General features: G+C 42.6%; 1 protein-coding gene across 5 annotated transcripts in view; it reads right to left on the minus strand.

The window, feature by feature from the left end:
- The window catches only part of wasf1 (WASP family member 1), a 125,858-nt gene that overhangs the window by 11,821 nt on the left and 88,311 nt on the right, over positions 1 to 25,726 (minus strand). For 4 of the 5 annotated variants that reach the window (XM_069887588.1, XM_069887587.1, XM_069887589.1 and 1 more), the window contains 4 exons: positions 25,447 to 25,581; positions 12,569 to 12,722; positions 664 to 778; positions 128 to 297 (listed from right to left, as the gene is read on the minus strand). In XM_069887588.1, coding sequence (XP_069743689.1) covers positions 128 to 297; positions 664 to 778; positions 12,569 to 12,722; positions 25,447 to 25,581 — 574 coding nt within the window. The remainder of the gene's footprint in view (positions 1 to 127; positions 298 to 663; positions 779 to 12,568; positions 12,723 to 25,446; positions 25,582 to 25,726) is intronic. The other variant, XM_069887590.1, reaches the window with a different exon arrangement.

The raw sequence follows: 25,726 nt of genomic DNA on the forward strand, positions 1-25,726 counted from the left end.
GATAGCTTTCAATTCTCCACATATTATTTTGACTGAAGACAAGTTTAATATCAGACAGATCCATTCCATTCTACAATCCAACTTGCACAAAAATGTTCCTGAGATTTCATATAGAATTGATGCAAACCTTGGTTCAGGGTACACTGGTGGTCCATTGATATTATCTCTGTTTTTCTGTGGAAAATCTCCATCGGCAGCAAGTTCCAAACCTGGTGCCTGTTTTTCCCATACTTTGCGCCTGTCTTGAGGTGCTCTAGGCATTTTGTCAGGTTCTCGAGGACGATCCATTGGTTTCTGCTACAGGTAAAATGTGATGATAAGCAAGGTATTTATGTCGCAATAATTCCATATTTGTAGACTTAAAGTAAGCGATTCAATTAATTAATCAATTCTGTCAAGGAAATCTAAACACTGCGGTAAAAATACTAAATCAAGGCTTTGAAAACCTACTAAAAAGTGGATGGGATACATACAGTGAGACTGTTAACTAGATAAAACACAATGGGAAGTCCAACTTTCCCAAGCCCATTAATCAATTCCTGCAAAGATTTAGACATTGCATTTCATATAAAAATGAGAAATGATTGTACAATGTCTGCATTTATTCTTTCAATACATTTAAACATGCACTATTTCAAATTTATATATTTAATCAAAAATAACCTTTTGCTTCCTTTCTTTCCTTTTATCTTCAGTGTCCTGAAGCATTTTCTCTTTCCACAAATCGAAGAAATACGATGGATTTGTGTAGAATTTTAAGCCATCTTTACCATCATCTCTGCAGAAATGCAATATTCAAACTGAATAATTACAAGTAACATACACATGCCTTTCAAAATAGGCATTTTTAATTTTATAGCTCAAAGAATGCTTTCCTTAAAGGGATCAGAATACAACATTTTGCAGAAAATTAGTCAGACACCAGATACAATACCGCTTTCAGTTTAAAAAAAAATGCACGCATACAGCAAGGCAGGCCCTTTCAGCCCGTAAGCCCATGCCCCCCAAATATACCAATTAACCTACAATCCCTGTACATTTTGAAGGGTGGAAGGAAACCAGAGCAACCGGAGGAAATGCACGCAGACACAGGGAGAACGTTCAAACTCCTTATAGAGTCAGATATGAATGTAGGTCTCTGGTGCTGTAATAGCATTCTGCTAACTGATTCATTATCCGTGTCGCCCAGCAGTTCTGAGTATTAAATATCTTTATTCCCTTGGAATGATCACAGGACAGATTCACCTGAATGCTAGGGGAAATTAAGATTTTAAAATTATGAAGGCAGATATAATAAGACGGCTTTTTGTTAGTGTGACTTCAGAGGGTGATGAACATGTTTAAACTTCAAAAACAGTAGTTTAGATGTAGAGAAGGGGATTTGCTATTTAGAATGCAAATTAAGCAGGAGTATTTCAGAGAAAATTTGGAATACTCTCATAAAAGGGCTCTATGCTAATAACAACTGAAATTTTCATTTTCACCAGCAGATTTTTTTTCGGGTCAGGTATCAAGATTTGGGAATGAAAGCAGATAAATACAAATGTGTAGATCAAGCAGCATCTGAGTAGTAGAAGAGGATTAAGGAATTGAATGTCTGCCTATGTTCCTTTATTTTAAATACTAATTCATTTATTTTGTAAATCAATATGAATTAGGAGAAATAGCATTCATTAACCTCAATGTTTCCTACCCTGTCATATTTTGCATATTATCACCTAAACAATTGGAACACTAAACTGGGAACAGTTCAGCATGGCTGAGATTCTTTGTGAGCAAACACTGATCTATTTGACATTTTGTCTTGGCTTAAAAAAATCACCTCACTGATAAACCTAAGCTGACACGAAAGAAAAAAAAAACACATGCAGAATAGATAACAGTATTGCTGCGACTCAGAATTCCTAGTTGCTTGTCATTTTAATTCCATTCCTACGCTGACCTATCTACCTGTGGCTTCCTGCATGGTTATAACGAAGCCAAAGGTTGAGAAACAGCATCTGACTTTATACACCGCAGCTTTCTAGATTCACATCAATCTTGTCAACTTCAAGCATCTCTTTGTCTGTCCACATTAGAAATCCCCATTACTGCTGCAATGTCCATGACATTGGCTCAGTCTTTTTCTTTTCATTACCACAGCCTGACCCATTTAGTCTATCCTACAGCCCTGTATTTTGCCATCTTTTGTATTCCCTTGTTTCTATTCTCTTCAGATTTAATTCCAATTTCCCCCATTAACCCCTCAACAGAATGATATCCTGGCATCCCTGGGCTTTCTCAGTGACATTCCCCATGTCCTGTCCATTTCCTTCTGTTGTCTGCAACTTAAAACTGGCTTATTTTCTCTTCTTCCCAATACAGGTACTAGTATTGGGAAATCCTTTAACCCAAAAAATAACTGTTTTGCTGTCCATGGATAGTGATTTTATTGAAAAGAAAATTGAATAATAGTGTTAATATGAAACAAAATTCTGAGCAGTTCACTCAGCTTTTTGACATGTTACGGGCCAGAATAAAATAAAATATTCAAGGTACCTGCTCAACTCGTCAATAAACAACTCATAGACAATCTATTGCTGCCACCCAGTGGCTGAAATAAATTCCATTTATAATTCAGTAACAAAAATTACAAACATTTCAATACATCTACTGATCTCACATACAGTGAAACCCTGCTATAACGCGATGGTATTGGTCCAAAAAAAAATCAGGGTCATTGTAGTTACAGTTGAAATTAAAACATAAATTAATTTTTAGCAAACTTACCGTCCCGACTCCTCGTGGCAGCCCCAGGTCCCTGCTAGCCCCAAGCACCCATACTTGCTCCTGGCAGTAGCCCAAAGCCAGAGTCCATTGACTCATCATGTTATATCCGAATTTGCATTAAATCGGGTCGCGTTAAATCTTGGTTCCACTGTATTTGCATTGAAACAGATCTTCTTCGTGTGTTACTATTTATTAAAACTTAAGTTCTCGGGTTGTACATCAGACCCGCCATAGTCAGACATGCTTTGCAACATAGGTAACATAATCACCATCCTCTAAATTATATTAAAAAGCTAATAAATACAAAAGGTAGATACTATTCATAGTGCTGCGACAGAGTATAAGATATGTTTTTGGGAGATAAATTGGGAAATGTTTGTTAGAGTATGTCACATACAAACACTTTAAAACAGATCTTATTTGAAATACTGGAGCTCTACTAATGCTAGACACATCGGCCCCACAGCCTTTGCAAGAGCTTTGGAGAGTGCCCATGAGACTTCATTAGTGGATTGTTTACAAAAAAGGCAACAGATGAAAGAGCTTGTTGGAAGAGCTTCTGACTGGATGAGAACTTCCTGTCCTAAGAGGGTTTTGCAAGCAGAGAGAGAGTCAAACAGGCTTTCTCTCAGAGTGAGAGTGAGAGAGAAAGAGAGAGAGAGAGAGAGAGAGAGAGAGAGAGAGAGAGAGAGAGAGATATCAGTTCAGTTCTACAGTGTTACAGCCAGCAACAGCAGCTGGGACTGGGACAGGACAAGCTGGAAAGCTTGTGGAAAACCCCATTTGGAATATGGGTTGTGAGTTCTTACTTCAGCCTGATCAAAGCCCTTGTGGGTTATGCAAGACGAAAGAACTGGCTGTCTAACGTTTCACTTGGAATATGGGAAACAAAAAGAAACTCTGTGGTGACCGAAAAGAAAGAGGTTATCATCAGGAGAAACCTGAAGGTGATAAGTTTCATCAGCAAGACACTGGAGTGGCTGATTAAAAAGGAATCAGTTGTGGAGATCCTGGAACAACAAATCTCTCTCTCTCTAAACTGACAAGAACCTTCCTGAGCAGTAACCATTTACCTTTCAAGCACCAAAGCCTGATGAACTTTATAAATGTTACATTCTGTGCACAATATAAGAATTGCCTGCAACCAGTGAACTTGGAGGAATGAGAAGTGAGATTGGACTGTGAACCAAATAACTTTTCTGAACTTACACACACATTACATACATGTGTGTTTAGAATTAGAAGGGTATTGAGTTAGGTAGTTAAGTCAATAGTAGTAGGTTAAAGTGTGATTCTATTTTCATGTTTCAAGATAATTAAAAGCAACTTTTGTTTAAGTCACCATTTGTTTTGGTGAATATCTATTACTGCTGGGTTTTGGGGTCCTCTGGGGTCATAACAGTGCAAGAAATATCATAGTGTGAGGAAAAGTGTTACAATAAATAGTGCAGACAGCCCATTTGTGGTGATGGAGCAATCCATGATTAGTGTAGCAAGAGGAAGCTGAAGAGACTGATAGACTGGAAAGATTTTGAGACAGCACTGCACATGGATGGCCTCAGTGGATGGAAGGTCAGAGCTTGTGATGGTTATGTTCATTATCTTTTGTGTTCCTGAGCACTTATTTGTCAAACTAGGCTGTGATGCAACCAGTCAATGCACTTTCCACAGTGTACCTGTAGAAGTTTGATATTCACCAACATGCCAGTCTCCTCAGACTTCTTAGAAAGTATTAGTGTGGGTGTGTCTTTTTCACAGTTGCCTCGATGTCCCAGCTCCAGTAGAGATCTGATATATGGACTCCTAGGAACTCAAAGGCACTAATCCTCTCCACTGCCATTCCATCAATGCGGACAGGTGTTTGGTCCCTCAGCCTCCCTTTCCTAAATCAACCCCAACTTTCTTGGTCTTGGTGACATTGAGATTTAGATTGTTATTCTGGCATCATTTAACCATATTCTCAATTTCCATCCTACCTTCTGACTCATCATTTCCAGTTATTCATCCAATAACACTGGTGTCATCAGCAAACTTATAGACCAGTTTGGAGTCGAACTTGCCTCCACAGTCCTGGGCACACAGGCAATAGAATAGAGGACCAAGTACGCGGCCTTAGGGTCACTTGTATCAAGATGATGATTCTGACCGGCCCTGATTGCGGTCTGCTGATGGGGAAATTGAGGATCCAGTTTCAGAGGCCTGAACAGAGACAGAGATCCCCTTTCGTGTCCAGGGTTTTGCTAGTATGATGGTGTTGAATGCCAATCTGTAGCCAATGAACAACAGGCTGATGGAGGTGGTGTTGTAGTGCAGAATATCTAACATAGAATGGAGGGCCAGCAAGAGTTGAGCAATTTCTGGAAGAGCCCAATTGATTTTGTCAAAGACTAAAAATCCCCAAGTTGGTAGAGGTTCACAAATAAAATCCAGTGGTCTAAACAAAACATTGGCTGTGGTAAATGGTTAATATTGGCATTGCCAGTATTAATGACCCATGTTTATCAAGTCATTTGGGACTGGAGATTAATTAGGTGGGGACGATAAATTCCTATCCCTGCAGGGTTTAGTAATTTGGTTAGGTTTTTGTTACAATTCATAACTCAATTTCTCCATCCACATGGTGGAATTTGGCAGCAGTGTAGTGCCCCAGCCATTATGTTACAAATTCAGGAAGAGGACTGACATTCTCTCAGGCCAGTTCATCTTTGAGCTGAATAACAAATGAAAGGAATATTAAAATGACCTTGTCTGGCTTTTAAGCTAAATCAAATTTAACACAATTCCTAATGAACTTCAAGGCTGCAACATTTTAATATAATTTTAAAAGAGAAATTTTTGCATCAATAATCAAGTTACCCAGATTGGAAAAATTCAGCTCCTTGCTCCTGATCCCATGTTTTTCCAAACAACTGTATGAGAAAATTGACTTGTATGATATGACTCAGGTCTGTTATTTTGGACAAGATATAGATTTGCCAACATTCGTTATTCAATCTAGGTTAATGATGATGCTATCTGGTTTGGAAAAGCTTTTTTTAAAACTTTTTAGTTATTATGGCACAACCATTCAACCAGTCAGCTACCACCAGAACAATCCCTTCAGTCCCATTCCCCTCTATTTCCCTGCAACTTTATTCTCCTTAGTGGAAAGCATGCACCAATGGAGAATATGCATTTCCACCCTGAGAGCAACCATCCAGAATCTAGGCTCCCAAAGTTCTAAAGTGACAGTGCTAATTGGTTTGTCTCTGTACTACCCCTTTTCCTCAGTGCATCTTTGCAGGCCCGAAAGGCAACTTCATTACTCCACTTAATCACAAAAAATATGGTCAAGTATCTGTAAAGTATTATAGTTGAGGGGAATCTGGAAATGTAACCTGGTGAGATATGATTAAAACAAATCAAAGATATTAAAAGATAAATGTGCCGTGAGGTAATGTTGAAGCTCAATAAAGCTCTGGTTAGATCACACATGAAGTTCTGGTCACCTCATTACAAGAAGGATGAAGATGCTTTTATAGCCACATAATAATACATTAAAAATGTAATATAGATGACCTGGTTCAACTTTTCTGGGCCGAAATGCAAAGATTCGCCATGAGCATTGCCTGCCGCCCCTAATAACAGGAGAAAGAGAAGCAAAAGAGAGTATCTACAGTGACACTGAGTGTCTGTAGATTCGCATGGAACTTCTAGGTATCCCTGTATATTTCAATTTCTAAAGGATCAGTCATAACTTTGGTGGAAGGACCTTGAGATTTATGATACGCAACAAGTCTACACAGTAGATCACACTCACTTGATTCACAAGTGTGTTTTTAATGTGTTACCCATTACTTGCAAACATTTAATATTACAGAAACTCCTTATCGCACAAATTAATTAATTAATTCAAACTGTTTGAATATATATACATTGAAATAATTTTTGTTAACAAACAGCGAAATTTAAAAAAAATCCTGAGAAGCAAGCAACCTGATAATGTTGAGAGAATATGATCAGATTTTATAGATTTTTGTAGAAATTTGTGGGAAGTAGTTAGAACATAGCACCTTTGATGTACATTAAAATTATTTGATACATTTCAAATGGAATCTTCAGCAAACTTCAAAAAGAATTCGGAATAGGAAATCAAAGATCATAATGCCATAATCTGCTGAGAGTAGACGTTTGAACTCCAGATTGACAAGACTTAACCAAGTTGACTGCTTTCAAATAAAATGAATAAATATCATCTTCTTAGCCACACTTGCTACAAATTTTGTCTTCAAGGTTTATCTGCGCTTGAAGGATATACTAAGCTATCAAAGACCATCTTACTGCATGGAAACATGCCTACAGTCCCACCTTGTCCCTGTCAAACAACATCCCCTATTGCTTTAGTCTCACTTGCTCACATTAATCCCATATTTCTCCAAGCTCCTCTTATTGCTGTCGTTATCCAAGTATTTCTTAAAGGAATGCAATGTACTTGCCTCTACCACTTTGTCTGTTAGCTTGTTCCATATGGCCACCACCCTCAGGGTAGAGAACTGCCCCTTCACGTCCCCCCTAAATGCCACCCCCTCATCTTTATGGTTTATACTCTCTCATTTTTGATTCTCTAACTCTAGGAAACAAACTGGCAGCTTTCACCTTATCTATCCTCCATAGATAAGCCTCAGTAAGATTCTCTCTTAACCTCCTATGCTCCACGAAAACAGTCCTAGTTTTTCCAATCTCCTATGGTAACTCAACATCCCTAATCCTGGCACAACTTCAACTTTATTATATCCTTCCTCTTGCTAGGTGATCAAATTTGTACAGAATATTCCAAATATGGTCTCACCACTGCCTTGTAGATCTTAATCAAACACTCGTATTCAATGCCCTTATCCAGGGGTTCCCAACCTTTTTGTTCCTCTGTACCCCTTGGGCATTTTTATAGGTTCCCGTGTACCCCTAAAAATATTGTGCAATCTGACTGCAGATTCTTTGGCTTGGCTTTGAGGACGAAGATTTATGGAGGAGTAATGTCCACGTCAGCTGCAGGCTCGTTGGTGGCTGACGTCCGATGCGGGACAGGCAGACACGGTTGCAGCGGTTGCAAGGTAAAATTGGTTTGTTGGGGTTGGGTGTTGGGTTTTTCCTCCTTTGTCTTTTGACAGTGAGGTGGGCTCTGCGGTCTTCTTCAAAGGAGGTTGCTGCCCGCCGAACTGTGAGGCGCCAAGATGCACGGTTGGAGGCGATATCAGCCCACTGGCGGTGGTCAATGTGGCAGGCACCAAGAGCTTTCTTTAGGCAGTCTTTGTACCTCTTCTTTGGTGCACCTCCGTCTCGGTGGTCAGTGGAGAGCTCGCCATATAACACGATCTTGGGAAGGCGATGGTCCTCCATTCTGGAGACGTGACCTACCCAGCGCAGTTTGATCTTCAGCAGCGTGGATTCGATGCTGTCGGCCTCTGCCATCTCGAGTACTTCGATGTTGGAGATGAAGTCGTTCCAATGAATGTTGAAAATGGAGCGGAGACAACACTGGTGGAAGCGTTCTAGGAGCCGTAGGTGATGCCGGTAAAGGACCCATGATTCGGAGCCGAACAGGAGTGTGGGTATGACAACGGCTCTGTATACGCTAATTTTTGTGAGGTTTTTCAGTTGGTTGTTTTTCCAGACTCTTTTGTGTAGTCTTCCAAAGGCGCTAATTGCCTTTGCGAGTCTGTTGTCTATCACATTGTCGATCCTTGCATCCAATGAAATGGTGCAGCCGAGATAGGTAAACTGGTTGACCGTTTTGAGTTTTGAGTGCCCGATGGAGATGTGGGGGGGGCTGGTAGTCATGGTGGGGAGCTGGCTGATGGAGGACCTCAGTTTTCTTCAGGCTGACTTCCAGGCCAAACATTTTGGCAGTTTCCGCAAAACAGGACGTCAAGCGCTGAAGAGCTGGCTCTGAATGGGCAACTAAAGTGGCATTGTCTGCAAAGAGTAGTTCATGGACAAGTTGCTCTTGTGTCTTGGTGTGAGCTTGCAGGCGCCTCAGATTGAAGAGACTGCCATCCGTGCGGTACCAGATGTAAACAGCATCTTCATTGTTGAGGTCTTTCATGGCTTGTTTCAGCATCATGCTGAAGAAGATTGAAAAGAGGGTTGGTGCGAGAACTCAGCCTTGCTTCACGCCATTGTTAATGGAGAAGGGTTCAGAGAGCTCATTGCTGTATCTGACCTGACCTTGTTGGTTTTCGTGCAGTTGGATATCCATGTTGAGGAACTTTGGGGGGCAGCCGAGGCGCTCTAGTATTTGCCAAATCCCTTTCCTGCTCACAGTGTCGAAGGCTTTGGTGAGGTCAACAAAGGTGATGTAGAGTCCTTTGCACTTTTCTTGGAGCTGTCTGAGGGCAAAGACCATGTCAGTAGTTCCTCTGTTTGCGCGAAAGCCGCACTGTGATTCTGGGAGAACATTTTCGGCGACACTAGGTATTCTCCTATTTAGGAGAATCCTAGCGAAGATTTTGCTTGCAATGGAGAGCAGCGTGATTCCCCTGTAGTTTGAGCAGTCTGATTTCTTGCCTTTCTGTTTGTACAGGGTGATGATGATGGCATCACGAAGGTCCTGAGGCTGCTTTCCTTGGTCCCAGCAGAACTTGAAAAACTCATGTAGTTTGGCATGCAGAGTTTTGCCGCCAGCCTTCCAGACCTCTTGGGGGGATTCCATCCATATCTGCTGCTTTACCACTTTTCAGTTGTTCAATTGCCTTATATGTCTCTTCCTGGGTGAGGACCTCATCCAGCTCTAGCCTTAAGGGCTGTTGAGGGAGCTGGAGCAGGGCGGATTCTTGGACTGAGCGGTTGGCACTGAAAAGAGATTGGAAGTGTTCTGACCATCGGTTGAGAATGGAGATCTTGTCGCTGAGGAGGACTTTGCCATCTGAGCTGCGCAGCGGACTTTGGACTTGGGGTGAGGGGGCCGTACAGAGCCTTTAGAGCCTCGTAAAAACCAATGTTGCCAATTTCCGTGCTGAACTAGGTTCGTTTGGCGAGGCTAGTCCACCACACATTTTGGATCTCCCGGAGTTTGCGCTGAAGATGGCTGCATGCGTGATGGAAGGCTCATTTCTTCTCTGGCCAGGACGGCTTTGCAAGGTGAGCCTGGTGGGCAGCTCGCTTCTTTGCCAGCAGCTCCTGGATTTCCTGGTTGTTTTCATCGAACCAGTCCTTGTTTTTCCTGGAGGAGAAGCCCAGTACCTCTTCAGTGGATTGCAGTATGGCAGTCTTAAGCTGATCCCAGAGGGTTTCAGGGGACGAGTCCGTGAGGCGGATTGCATCCTCGAGCTTTGCTTGGAGGTTTGCCTGGAAGTTTCCTCTCACTTTGTCTGACTGCAAGTTTCCAACATTGAACCTCTTTCTGGGGTCTTTAGAACAGATTACAACACCATGTATTGTACAGTAGTGGTTATTCTCTCAGACCCAATGTACCCCCTGAAAAGTGCAAATGTACCACTGGGGGTACATGTACCCCAGGTTGGGAACTCCTGCCCTGGTCAATGAAGACAAGCATCCCAGGCACTCTATTCATTATGCTACCTGTGTTACCACCTTTAAAGCGCTATCTACCTCTACAACAGGACCAGCTCCACAACACTATTTAGAGGACTGCCATTAACAGTCCTCAATTTACTCAAATGCAGCACCTCACACTTCTCCATTCAAAACCAAAGTAACCTTCTTCAGTGTTCACTGTAGCACATTTTTGCCTCATTAGCAAACTAACCTTATCACAAACAATTATGCATATTATAAAAATGCATGGGCTCTAATACCAAACCCCGTAGCACTCCACTGGTCACGGTCCTCAGTCTGAAAAGCTGCCCTCTCCAAGCAATTTCTCATTCATGTCTCCAAGCCAAATTTTTTAATCTAGTTGGCTTCCTATCCCATGAGCATTAATCTTCCATACCAGCTTACCATGGGAGACCTCATCAAATGCTTTACTGAAAATCTTATAAATAACAACAACAGCCTTGCTTTAGTCTATCATTTGTCACTCAAAACATAACACAGTTTAGGCCCTTCAACCCACAATATTGTTCTAACCTATACTATATAAATCTACTCCATACTAATCTCACCCTCCTTGCTTCACATCCATAACCTTCCATTTTTCTTTCAGACGCGTACCTATCTAAGATTCCTCTAAATGTCTCCATTGTACCAACCTCTACCCCCATACCCAGGGATGCATTCCAGGCACCCACCACTCTTTTTAAAAAATGTATTACAGACTTTCCTCCACTCACCTTAAATAGATGTCTTCTGGTATTGGGCACTGTCATCCTTGGAAAAAAAGGTGCTGGCTGTCCAGCCTATCTATGTCTCTCATAATCCTAAGCACTTTCATTATCACCTCTCATCCTCTGTCGCTCCGAAGAGAAAAGCTCCAGCTTGCTCAACCTTTCTTCCTAAGACATACTCTCCAATTCAGGCAGAATCCTAGTAAATCTCCTCTGTACCCTCTCTAAAGCTTCCACATCCTTCCTATTATGAGGTGACCAGAACTTAACACAATATTCTACGTGTTGTCTAACCAGGGTTTTAGAGCTGCAACATTAGCTCATGACTCTTGATCTCAATCCCCTGACTAACAAAGGCCAACACACCTTCATATGCCTTCTTATCAACTTTGTGGATTCTATGGACTTAGAGCCAAAGATCACTCTGTGCCTTCATACTCTTAAGGATCCTGCCATTAACCATGTACTCCACCTTCTAGTTTGACATTTCAAGGTGAATTACTTCACACTTTTCCAGATTGAACTCCATCTGCCACTTCTCCACACGATCCTGTCTATATCCCGTTGTGACCTATGACAATCTACACTATTCACAACACCTCTGATCTTCGTGTCATCTGAAAACATTGACCCACCCCTCCACTTTCTCATCTGTGTTGTTTATACAAGTCATAAAGTGCATGGGTCCCAGAAAAGATCCCTGAGGATAACAGACCAAGCATTATATGCTCCATCTACTATCACCCTCTGCCTAGTGAGCAGGCCAATTTTGAATCTACACAGCTAAGTTTCCATGGATCCCATAGCTCCTGACTTTCAGGATGAGCCTACCTTGACAAACCTTACTAAAATCCATATACACCACCACAATCATCAATTTTATTGGAGAAAATTAGGCCCATGAAGCATGACATGCCCCTCACAAAGCTATGGCGACTATCACAAATAAGATGATGCTTCTCCAAATGCTTGTTAATCTTGTCCTTAAGAATCTTCTCCATAGTCTTCCCACCACTGATGCAAGACTCACTAGTCTATAACTCCAAGGATCCTCTTCATCATCTCTGTCGAACAAAGGAACCACATTTGCCATCTTCCAATCCTCCAGTACCCTCCTGTGGCCAGGGAGGGCGCAAAACCATAAGGACAAATAATTTAAGGAGCTATTCTCAGCCATTATACGTAATCATATGTCATTTAAAAAAAAAAAGGTTAAAAAAAAACTATTTTCACACCTTCCAATTCTTGCAAATTAAGTTTGCTGGCTCAAGGAGTAGCCGGCTTACCTGAACTGTGTGGCAATGGAAATTAAGGGATATGAATTAGTGCAAGAAAGTGGTCCAGAGGGAAAAGATCAGCCATGATGAAAGAGTACAGGCAGCTAAATGACCTGCTTTTATTATGTTCTTATTTACCATCTTTCATTGGAGTTTAAAATTCTGCTCAGTTCCAAAACATTTTGTTACAAGATTAATTCACTATTATGATATTAATACAAAAGAATTTGAGTTTTAAAAGAATGAAGTTTTCCTGACCTGTATGCTGAAAGGATGTTAAGAGGTGGAGGTTTCTCGCATGTACTGTATGTTTCCAGCAATGGTATGGGCAATGATTTACGGTCAAATAGTTGCTGGTCTTGAACTGTGGAGCTTCGAAAGGCTTTCCTCATCGTAATATCTTGAAGTGACACTGAAAGTGAAAGCAATCAATATCATTCTATGCAAGCCAACTTAAAAGTATTGCATGATTGGCTTCTGTAAATTTTATGCTAATTCCACTTAATGGCAAAAGGGTGTCATTGCATCATTTGCAAACATTATAACCATATTGGTTTAAGCAGAAAGTATCTACTTGAAATAATATCACCCCAAACCACTTTCTAACAATAATCTACATAACACTACCCTGCAGAATACAGATTTATTTTTGGCTACTTGGCCATTATGTCAAAGCACCTAGACATGAATAGTTTCCTGGGCATTTAAAATGGTCATACAACCACAAGGGTGACGGGAGTTGGGAATGAGAGTGTAAGAGAGCAGAACAGCTTAGTACTGTAGGTGAAAGCTATGCTGGTTCTTTTCCAGCATTGCAGCAAGAGTGTGCGAGAGCGGGACAGCTTAAATAGATGAGAGGTTCAAGTTGAGCAGCTATCGTGGAAATGGCTATCATGAGAGTGGGCCTGAGTTTGAGTGGGGAGTTGAAGCTTTGGTGCAAGAGGTTTCAGTGAAAAGAGGCTGAGTTTGTGGTGCAGGAGTTGAAGTAAGGCAGCCCTTAAGAGGTAAAAAGGATTTGGCAAAAGGTACAGGTCAGGGCAGGTTGTTTAATTTTCCTTTTGTATTTCATAGACAGTGGACATAGCTGCCAGAGCAGAATATGGCCTTCTTGCAACAAGTGGATAGTCAGGGAAGCCAACAGTATCCTTGGCGATTTCATCTGTGAGAAGTGTATCCAGCTGGAGCTCCTTACAAACTATGCCAGGAAAATGGAGCTGGGTGAACTCCAGATTTTTCAGGAGGCTGAGGGGGTGAAAGGAATTGCAAGGAAGCAATCACGCCTGGGGGACAGGAGGAAGGTAGCTAGGTGTCAAGAGAGGGAAAGGGAACAGGCAATCAGTGCAGGGTACTCCTGTGGCCATTGCTCTCAATAACGTGTTCCTTCTTGGATACTGTTGAGGGAGACATGCCACAGTGGTCAGGTCTCTTGCACAGAGTCAGCAAGCTCCTTGTGGCAGAGAAGGGAGGAGAAGAGGTAAGATGAAGTGATAGGGGATTTGATAGGGAGGGAAACAGACAAGAGGTTCTGTGGAAGAGAACCTCCCATGTACCAGGATCTGGGATGTCTCAGATTGAGTTCATGGAATTCTCAAGATGAAGGGTGAGCAACCAGACGTCATAGTCCATGTTGGGATAATGAAGTGGGTAGGAAGGGTGATGAGATCTTGCAAAGAGAGTTTGGGGAGTTAGGCGCCAAGGACAGGACCTCTGGAGTTGTGATCTCAGGATGCTATCCATGCCATGTGCTTGTGAGGTTAGAAGTAGGAGGATAATGCAGCTTTATACATGGATGCAGCTGACGTGGACATTACCCCTCCATAAATCTTCGTCCGCGAAGCCAAGCCAAAGAAAAAAATACATGGTTAAAGAGATTGTGCAGGAGGGAGGGCTTTCTGGATCATTGGGCTCTTTTCAAGGGAAGGTGAGAGCTGTACCGGTGGGATGGCTTGCATCTGAATTAGAGAGGGACTAATATCCTTATGGGAAGGTTTGCTGTGCTGCTCTGGGGGGGGTGTAAACTAGATTTGCAGAGGGTTGGGCATCAAAGATTATGTCAAAGACAGGAAGCAATATGTTATGCATGGTGGGAATAATATTGTGAGGTGTGTCTATTTCAATGCATGGAGTATTGTAGGAAAGGCAGATGAATTTAGAACATGTGGATGTGGACATCATCACGGCTATTAGTGAAATTGGTTGCAGGAGGGGGCAGGACTGGCAGCTCAATGTTCCAGAGTTCTGGTGTTTCAGGCACAATAGAAGGAGAGGGATAAAAGGGGTGGGATTACTGGTCGGGGAAAATATCTTAGCAGTGCTCAAACAGGACAAATTAGAAGCTCGTCAACTGAGGATATATGGGTAGAACTGAAAAATAGGAAAGGCACGACCACACTCATGGGATTGTATTATAGACCACCCAATAGTCAGCGAGAATTTGAGAAGCAAATCTGCAGAGAGATAGCAGACAGCTGCAGGAAACAAAGTTGTGATAATAGACAACTTTAACTTTCCACATATAGACTAGGAATTTCATATTGTAAAAGGGCTGGATGGGTTACAGTTTGTCAAATATGTTCAAGAAAGTTTTCTAAATCAATAGATAGAGATACCAACTAGAGTGAATGTAATACTGGATCTCCTATTAGGGAACAAAATAGGACAGGTGATGGAAGTTGGTGCAGGGGTACACTTTGGGTCCAGTGTTCATAATGCCATTAATTTCAAGATAAGGATAGGTCTGGTCATTGGGTTGAGATTCTCAAATGGAGGAAGGCCAATTTTGTGGAAACGAGAAAGAATCAAGAAAATGTGAATTGGGACGTTATTTTCTGGCAAGAACGAGCTTGGTAAATGGGAGGCCTTCATAGGTCAAATTTTGAGAGTATAAAGTTTACATGTTCCTGTTTGGATTAAAGGCAAAGTTAACAGGCATAGGGAACCTTTGTTTTCAAGGGAAATTTGTGGATTTGGTTAAGCAGAAGACAGAGGTGTATAGCAGGTAGAGGCAACAAGGAGAAAATGAGGTACTTGAGAAGTATAAAAAATGCAAGAAGAAATCTGAAGAAATAAATCAGGAGGGCTAAAAGAAGAGACAAGGTTACTTTAGCAGACAAGGTGAGGGAAAATTCCAAGCATTTCTAAGATATATTAAAAATAAAAGAATAGTAAGGGACAAAATTGGTTCTCTTAAAGATTAGAGTGGTTGGCTATATATGGAGCCAAAAGAGATGGGAGGGGGGAAAATCTTAAATATGTTTTTGCATTGGTATTTACTTAGGAAACTGGCAGAGTGTCTATGGAAGTGAGGCAAATAATCAGTAAGGTCATGGAACCAACACAGATTAAAGAGGAGGAGCTTGCTGTTTTGAGGTGAATAAAAGGTGGATAAATCCCCAGGGCCTGACAAAGTATTCCCTCAGATCTTCAGGGAGGCTAGAGTTGAAATTGCAGAGGCCCTGGCAAATATGCAGATGACACAAAAATTGGAGGTACAGTGGACAGTGAGGAAAGCTTTCAAAGTTTGCAGAGGGATCTACAGTGGGTGGAAAAATGGGCTGCAGAATGACAGATGGGATTTAAATGCAGAAAAATACGAGGCTCATCTCTTTGAAAGGATGAAACAAAGAGGGTTATAGACAGTAAATGGTAGGGGACTAGGGAATGTGATAAAATGGAGGAATCTAGGCACACCCCAAGGATATGTGCTTAGCCCACTGCTCTATCATTATACACCCATGACTGTGGCCAGGCACAATGCCAATGCCATCAACAAGTTTGCTGATGACACCACAGTTGTCAGCAGAATCACAAATGGCACGAGTAAGCGTACAGGAGGGAAATAGATCAGCTTGTTGAAAGATGCAACGGCAACAACCTTGCGCTCAATGTCAGAAAAACCAAGGAGATGATTGTGGACTTCACAAGGAAGTCAGGGGAACATGACCCAGTCCTCACTGAGGGATCAGTAGTGGAGAGGATCAAGAACTTCAAATTCCTGTGTGTCGACATCTCTGTGGATCTGTCCTGGAGCCTCCATGTTGATGCAATCACAAAGAAGGCTCGCCAGCGGCTATAATTTGTGAGGTGTCTGAGGAGATTTGGTTTGTCACTCTTTTAAACTGCTTCAAATATACTGTGGAGAGCATATCACAGGCATCAGACTTCACTTCATCGAGGACGTCTACATGAGGCAGTGTCTTAAAAAAGGAGCCTCTATCCTCAAAGTCCCCCACCACCCAGGCCATTATCCTGTCGCAATGTACATTCAGCCCCAGGCTAACATCAGGCTGGCACTGGAGGGACTGAGCACTGTGATTAACAGCCATGATGCAGCACATCCAGATGCCTTCCCGATCATTGTGGGAGACTTCAATCAGACCAACCTGACGAAGTCTCAGATAAACTACCACCAACGTGTCACACGCGAGACCAGGGAAACCAACACACTCGACCACTGCAACACAACCAGGAAGAAAGCATACTGAGCCACATCATGACTGCACTTTGGCAAATCTGATCACCTGGCTGTACTTCTACTCCCGGTGTACAAGCAGAGACTGAAGACCTCAGCATCAGTGGCGAAGACAGTGAAAGTATGGTCGATGTAGGGAGAGGAGCATCTGGAGGACTGCTTTGAATCAGTGGACTGGAACATATTTAAGACTAAATCCGTAGACTTTTTTTGATAATTTTATTTAAAAGTATTCCATATATGTAATAATATCCAAGTACAAAACATGAAAATCAATTTTTACTATCATATCTATTACATTGTGGCGACGCATATTTGCAACGGCGAACCTGCCTCACTTGTCATGTGCGATCAACGGGGTAGCTGTGGCAAGGATGGCGTCGTGCGACCATTCTTCTGGTCCAGACCGGAAGGTCGCATACGTGCTTTCGTCATCGGGATGCAAGCGCCGGGATGTTTGGAGCGGGACTGAGGACGAGCTTAAAGGCTGAAGCGCGGAATTTAAAATAAACAAGTTGTGATACTCGAGCTCACAGCCTGTTGTCTCAGTCTCTTCGTTGCGCTCGCTCACAGCCTGTTGTCTCAGTCTCTTCGTTGCGCTCGCTCACAGCCTGTTGTCTCAGTCTCTTCGTTGCGCTCGCTCACAACTTGCTACATTGATGACCCTGATGAGTCTCCATGTCCTGAAGACTCAACACAATGGAACAAGCAGCTGTAGGCGCCGTTTCGTTAAAGCTGCCAACTTTCTCGATGAACAGGCCCCACACTTGGTTTGGCCAAGCAGAGGCCCAGTTCCAGATCAAACAGATGACCTTCGATTCGACGAGATACTTCTACGTCATCAGCTCACTCGACCAGGAAGCCGCCTCATGAATCAATGACCTCAATCAGGCGCAGCCAGAGGAAGGTAAATAAATGGCTCTCATGACGTGAGAGAGCACCCAGGCTCCTGCACCTGGATGGACTAAGTGATGGCACCTCCTCTGCCCTCATGGATGAGATGCTCACACTGGCAGAAGGCCACAAGCCTTGCCTAATGATTGAGTAGGCGTTTCTCGAGCAGATGTCGGAAAACATCAAACTCCTGTTGGCTGACACGGATTTCAGCAATCCACACAAGGTTGCGGCACGAGCGGATGTTCTCTACCGTTCCAAGCGCAAACCGATAGATTCGATTAATAGTGTCATGCAGGATCACCGAGGACAACCCCCAAATCAAATCCACCATGTGAGCAGGCCCCACCCTGCCAGAAAAGAGAGGTCCGAACCCAGATGGTTTTTCTACCACCAACATTGGGGGGGTGTCTGCATGCAGGTACTACAAAATTACCACAGCCGACGCCATCCCTTTACCAGATAAAGTGGATGCCATACAACATTTTGCCAGACCGACAACACTGAAGGGCCTACAGGCATTCATAGGCATGGTAGATTTCTACAACAGATTCATCCTTGTGGCAGCCAAGATTATGTGCCCTCTCTTCACGTTAATGTCGGGCTCATCGTAGGAGCTCGAATGGGTTGATGAGGCTCACAACACCTTCGAACAAACCAGGGGCCCTGGCCCACACAATGATGTTAGTACATCCATGAATGGATGTATCGATGGCCCTCACAGTTGATGCATCCAACACAGCAGTGGACGCTGTCCTGGAACAGTTCGTTGATGCCTCAAGGAGACCCCACATCTTTTCCAGTTGACAACTGTGACCACCTGAACTGAAATTCAGCACATTTGACCAGGAACTACTCGCCCTCTACCTGGCCGCCTGCCATTTCTGCTACTTCTTCAAAGGGCTGTCTACACTGTTCACAAGCCGCTTACTTTTGCCTTCTCAAAGTCCCCGACCCGTGGTCTGCCCGAAAACAGAGGCACTTATCCTACATCTCTGAATTCACCACTGCTCTCCAACATCTTTCAGGAAAGCACAATGTGAACTCAGATGCAATTTCTAGGCCAGCAGTCAATGCTATGTTGCAAGGCATTGACTACCATGATCTGGTTTGGGTGCAACACTCAGCTTCAGAACTGCAATCATGGGGTTGCAGCTCCAAGACCTCCCACTTGACACTGAAACCACCACCCTCCTCTGCGACATTTCCACTGGCCAACCCTGACCTCTCATCCCACCCAATGGAGGAGAACAGTTTTCAACATGATCCACAGTTTGTCACACCCCTCAATCTGCACTACATGAGACTGGTGTCCACAAAATTTGTTTGGCATGGCCTGAGTAAATACGTCATAGAGTGGGTGAAAACCTGCATGGACTGCCAGACGGCCAAGGTCCAGCAGTACATCAAGAACTAACTCCAGCAGTTCGACGACCCTACCTGCAGAACTATCCAGAATCTTGGGCACCCAGCTGCATTGCACCACAGTTTCCTTCCCCCCCACCCCCCAAGCCAATGGGTTAGTCGAGCGCTTCCACTGTCATATCAAATTGGCGCTGATGGCATACCTCGAGAAGCCCAACTGGGTGGACGAACTGCCCTGGGTTCCCCTGGGGATTCACACAGCGCTGAAGGATGACCCCGGGGCCTCCTCTGCTGAACTTGTCTATGTAGAAACCATTGCAGTACCAGGCCAATTCCTCCTTCCAGCAACCAGGCAAGACACAGTCACTACCATCCTCCTCGAAAGACTGCATGACAAACTGGGCTCCATTGCACCACCCTGCCATTGCAACATGGTCAACCACCCTGCAACTACCCCTCAGACATGTCCTCCTGTGAGTACGTGTTAGTGCGCAGAGGCATGCACAGGACTCCCCTTCATTGCAACCTTATGAGGGTCCATACAGGGTGCTACACAGGAACGCTTCGACGTTCACCCTCGACATTGGGTGGGGGCAAGGAAGAGTTAATCATGCTGGACAAAAACTAGCTTATCTGAACTTGTCTCAGCCAGTACAGGTTCCCCTACCAGTGTGCAGAGGTCAGCCACTGAAACAGGACACCTCAACCTCAGGAGGGGGGGGGGTGTGACAACGCACGCTTGCAATGGCAAACCGGCCCTGCTTGTCACACGTGGCCGTTAGGGCAGCCGTGGCAAGGATGGCGCCACAGGACCATCTCTTCTGGTCCAGACCAGAAAGTCGCATACGTGGTTTTGTCATTGCGATGCAAGCACCAGGACGTTAGAGGCGGGACTGAGGATGGGCTTAAAGGCTGCAGCGCGGAATTCAAAATGATACCAGAACTCACAGCCTGTCATCTCGTCTCTTCGCTGCACTCGCTCACAACTTGCTACAACATGATGATATAAACCCAAACTCCCCAACCCCCTCCCCCCACTAAACTAACACCAAAAGAAAGAAAAAGGAAAAAATAAAAGAAACTAGAATAAAAACCTGGTTGCCAGAAGCTCCCCCTCACCAGACAGAATTAACCATTTATAACTTTTAATACTTTCACGGAGGTTAACCAAATTTGAGGCTTATGGAAGAGATCTTTAAATTAATTCCCTCAATTCTTGTGCAGGCACCAAATTTTCAAAAATACATCATATTTATTTATCAAATTATGCTATATTCTCCAAAGGAACACAGCTATGCATTTCTGCATTTCAATGTTCCATACCTAAGTGGGTTTCTGATTTCCATGGTCACTGCTATACATTTTCTTGCTACTGCTAAGGCAATCTTTAAAAGAAACATTGGAGTTTGTGGAAATTTAATTCCTTCCTATTACCCGTTCTAAATAAATCATCAAATTTGACCAAAAAGGTCTCACTTTGGAGCAGGACCAAAGTGGAGTGTAAAAAAGTACCTACCTTCTGACCACATCTAAAACACTGATCGGATAAATCTGACTTCCATTTATTTAGCTTTTGTGGAGTAAGATAGAGTTGATGTAAAAAATTATATTGAACTAACCTGTATCTAACATTTACAGTATTTGTCATACTATCCCGACATAACTCTGACCAGTTTATTTAATCAATATTAACATTTAAATCTGTCTCCCAATGCTGTCTCGACCTATGAATCCCCTGTTTAATAGTTCCTTTCTGCAATGGTATTACCAAAATAAATTTCTTAATATATCAACTACGTATTAATATTTCTACATCACCACATTTCGGTAATAACATCCTTCGACCCAGTTTATCTCTTAGATAGACATAATCGATAGTAACTAAAAAAGGGTATTATTTTGATTCCCATATTTATTTTTTAATTGATCAAATGTTATTAAATTTATTCTTCCATAGCAATCTTCTGTATATCTAATTCCTTTCCGAAACCAAATATTTAAAAATTGATTATCCATTGAAAATGGAGTACGTCAGTTGTGCCTCAAAGGCATTTTAGACCAGACAGCACTTATCATTCCAATTTCATCATTTATTTTATTCTAAATGTTAATCAAATGTTTCAACAAGGGTGCTTCCCTTTCCCCAGATAATAATTTTGCGTCTCATTTATTTATTAAAAATCTTCTGATTTGGTTGCTTCTATTTTATCATTTTATATTTTAATCCATGCTGGGTTTTTTCCTTATCAAAGAAAGAAGTTAAAAATCTCAACTGAGCTGCCTTATAATAATTCTCGTCCATAGACTTGAATGAATATGCAACAGGTGTCACTGACTTCATCAAGATCTGCATGGAAGAGTGTGTTCCCACGTGCAAATACCGGGTGTTCCCCATCCAGAAACCCTGGATGAATTGGAGAATTCACAACTTGCTGAGGGCCTTTAAAGCTGGGAATCGGGATCTTTACAAGAAGTCCAGGTACGACCTGTGGAAGGCTATCTCTGAAGCAAAGTGGCAATTCTGGAGGTAGCTAGGGACAGAGACAGATACACGCCAGCTATGGCAGGGAGTGCAGGCCATTGCAGCCTATAAAGCGAGGGTGAATACAAGAGGTGGCTTCCTGATGAGCTGAACACCTTCTATCCCTGTTTTGAGATGAAGAACCTACTAAAATCCCTGAAAAGGCTGAGTTCCTTGTGATATCTGTCACTGAGGGCAACATCAAAAAATAATTCAAGAGAGTGAACCCTCGCAAGGCTTCATGCTCTGATAGCGTACCTGGCTGGGTACTGAAAATCTGCTCTAACCAACTAGCTGGAGTGTTCACAGACATTTTCAACCTCTCATCACGGCAGTCAGAGGTTCCCACCTATTTCAAAAGGGCATCAATCATCCCGAGAAGAGTAGAGTGAGCTGCCTCAATGACTACAGCCCAGTAGCACTAATTCTATTGTGATGAAATGCTTTGAGAGGCTGGTCACGGCCAGAATTAACAAGTACCTAAGCAAAGATGTGGACCCACTACAATTCGCCTACTGTCACAATTGCTCCACAGCAGATGCAATATCACTGGCCTAGATCACCTTGAAAATAGCAATTCAGTCTTCTCTTCATCAACTACAGCTCAGTCTTCAATACCATTATTCCCTCAATGCTGGTCAAGAAGCTACTAACTCAAGGCCCCTTTACCACCCTCTGCAACTGGATCCTTGACTTTCTCATGAGAAGATTACACTCAGTATGAATTGGAAACAATGTCTCCTCCTCACTGATTATCAACCCAGGCGCCCCCCCCAAGGATGCGTGCTTAGACTATTGCTCTACTCGGTATACACCCATGACTGTGTGGCCAGACGGAATTCCAATGGCATTTATAAGTTTGCCGATGACACCACAGTTGTCGGCAGAATCACAAACACCAATGAGGAAGCATACAGTAGGGAGAGAGATTGGCTCATTGAATGGTGTAATGACAACAACCTTGTGCTCAACATCAGCAAAACCAAGGAGATGACTGTGGACTTCAGGAGGAAGTCAGGGAAACACGACCCAGTCCTTATTGAGGGCTCAGTATTGGAAAAGGTCAAAAACTTCAAATTCATGGGTGTCAACATATCTGAGGATCTGTTCTGGAGCCTCCATGTCAATGGATCAATCACGAAGAAGGCTTGCCAGTGGCTATACTTTGTGAGAGATTTAAGGAGATTCAGTATGTCACCAAAGACTCTCGCAAACCTCTGCAGGTGGCTGGCTGCATCACTGCCTGGAATGGAGGCGCCAACTCTTAGGCCAAGAATAAACTCCAGAGGGTTGTTAACTCGACCTGTGACATCATAGGCACCAGACTTCATTCCATCGAGGACATCTACATGAGGCAGCCTCTGTTCTCAAAGGCCCCACCACCAAGGCCATGCCCTCTTCACTCTGCTACCATCATTGAAAATGTACAGGAGCCTAAAGTTGAGCACTCAATGGCACAAGGACAGCTTCTACCTCACTCTCATCAGATTCCTGAACAATCAATGAACCATAGACACTGCCTTACTTTTCGTGCACTGTTATTTTTACTTTTTTTTTATTGCAATGTTGTAGGATGCTTATAATATGAATGTTTGCGCTATGATGCTGTCGCAAAACACCAAATTTCAAGTCAATAAATTCTAATTCTGATTCCAACTCTTAAACATTTTGCCTGGTCCAGGGCTCCTATCTAAAAAAATATAAACTATTATACAAGATTATTCAATTTTGAATACAACAATAGGATTTCTTTAAAAAAATGCTCAACTCAGAAACAATTACTGACAAAAATCAGCTGCCATAAAAAAACTAGTCAGTTTAAACTGGAACTCGTCCATCTATAGTCAGTGGGAAAATTGACTACAGTTTAAGGCACATATCCACAGCAGTTTGTGAGGACCATGATTGCCTATCCATTTTCCAATCCAGCTCTTGCTCGTCATTTTATTCTCCTCCTGGCCAGATACGCAAGAGTGTCATTGCTTCCCCAGGCGCTTTGAAGAATCTCGACTTTCCATCAGAAATGACGACCCTCAGTCTTGGTGGATGAAGCAAGGCAAATGGGATATTCTTAGACTGGAGTTCCTTCTTTACCTGGTTGAAGTCCCTCCTCCACTTCATTAGACCTGCACTTAGGTCAGGAAGAAAATAGCACTGGCCTGTTATCATATGTAATGGGGCCCTTGTCGTCTCTTGCTCGCCTCTCAGCGGTGCTTAAGATTTTATCTCGATCCTGATACCTCACAGACATATCAGGATGTGTCTCGGTCGCTGGCCCAGAGACGTGCTAGACGCAGAGACTCGATGGGCCTGTTCAATCACTCTTAGTTCACTAAAGTATTCTCATCCCAGAATGTTTGGGATCCAACCTTTAAAAAATTCTATGGGATCCTTCCTTCAGGTTAACGATGTGGACATTATCATACCTGCTGTAATTTTCTAGCTGGTCTACTTTTCCTAGCAGAAAGACATTTTCCTTCCTTAGCGACTCAAGGGATGAGTCCATCTCTGTTAATTGGTCCTCTACCGTTCCGACATACTCCTCTGCGGCAGCCACCCAGGAGATCAGGTGGTTTAACATGACTTTAAATTCTGAGATGGACTGGTTAATCTCCTCCGTTTGGCATCTAATTTATTAGTGTGGGCTTTGTTATCTCTTTGAATCTCTTTAAGGAGGACACGTAAATACCCCTTCTTCAGTAGTTGCTCCTGAGCTGGCCCTGTTCCAGGGATGGATCTCTCTGCAGACTTCAAGTCTTTTCTGGCTGCCATTTTGCTGATGTCCCGTTGCTGAGATTGAATCTGCTATCAAGGCTGAATTCTGGTCAGTACTGTATTTCTTTGTTTAATTCCTCATTTCTTGCTCATGCTCTAGCTATGCACTAGTTTAAAGGTGTTTTTAATGGGTTTAAACTGCGCCAACTTGTAATTTTGCTGACGTCCCATTGCTGAGATAAATTCCACTATAAAAGGCTGAATTCTGGTCAGTAACTGTATTTCTTCTAGTTCTTCGTTTCCTGCTCTTGCTCTAGCTGTCCAGGTAGTTTAAAGGCAATTTTAAGTATTTTTAACCGAATTCTTCTGAGGAGCCCTGGGGCTCGCATCCCCCTATCTCCACTGTATCACGTGGATTGTCGAAAACCAAGGTATTATGGAAAAATGGATTAAAAATGGCTCAATAACAGGGAGCAGATGGTAATGGTTGTCAGATATTTTTGTGACCAGATGGCTTTTACCAGTAGATTTCACTTGGCTTAATACTAATTTCTTGGCATTTTGCAATATTTAATAATGGTTTAGATCATTGATAAAGTGGGGCCAGTTAAAGGATTAAAGAAATTATCCAAAAACTAGCCATGTAGTTGACAACAAGGAAGAAAGTTTTGGAATGCTGGATGATACAAAGGAAAAGGGTACAGTAGACATTATGAAGATTTTGCCAGGAGTGGAAAATGGTAGTCATGAGGAAAGATTGGATTCATTTAGAGTTGCTACTTCTTTGGCTAAGGAGGGCTCGATGAAGAAAATAGAAAGGTACCTTAATTCCTTTAGTAGATGGATGAAAAAGCAGGGGCTGTAGATTTAAAGTTAATGCTAGAAGGATAAGAAGGAAGATTTCTTTTCCCCAGGTTTTAGTAGAGATCAGGAAGTCATTACCTTTAAAAAGATGATTGAGATAAAAACATTGAAATTGGAAATTGAAACTAATTTGGTTTTCCTCCCTTACCTAGGCTGTATTTGACTTTTCATAATTACTGACTGGTGTAATGAATGTTTTCAACATTTTCTGTTCCTATAGAAGTACCAGTTTTTTTTTGAGAGACATGAGCACGAAATTTACATTCAATATTCTCATTGTGTAATATTCCGGATACAAAAACTTACATTCTTCCTCTTTTGGATCCAGCTGGGTCACACTAACAGAAAGACGGTCCACACGTTCCTGCAAAGAGTTAACCCTGAAGGAGAAGCTATGAGCCTCATTGAAGAGCTCTCCAAATATATCTTCTGCATATTTACCTGAGGTTTAAAACAAAGATAGGATCTATCAGCATTTGGAAGGATAAGGTTTGATTAGGGATAGTCATTGGGCATGAGAAATTTTATCTCACAAATTTGATAAAGATTTTTGAAGAAATGAAGATGATTGATGAGGGCAGGGCTA

Source organism: Narcine bancroftii, chromosome 6 (assembly GCF_036971445.1).
Source record: "Narcine bancroftii isolate sNarBan1 chromosome 6, sNarBan1.hap1, whole genome shotgun sequence".
Taxonomy (NCBI): domain Eukaryota; kingdom Metazoa; phylum Chordata; class Chondrichthyes; order Torpediniformes; family Narcinidae; genus Narcine; species Narcine bancroftii.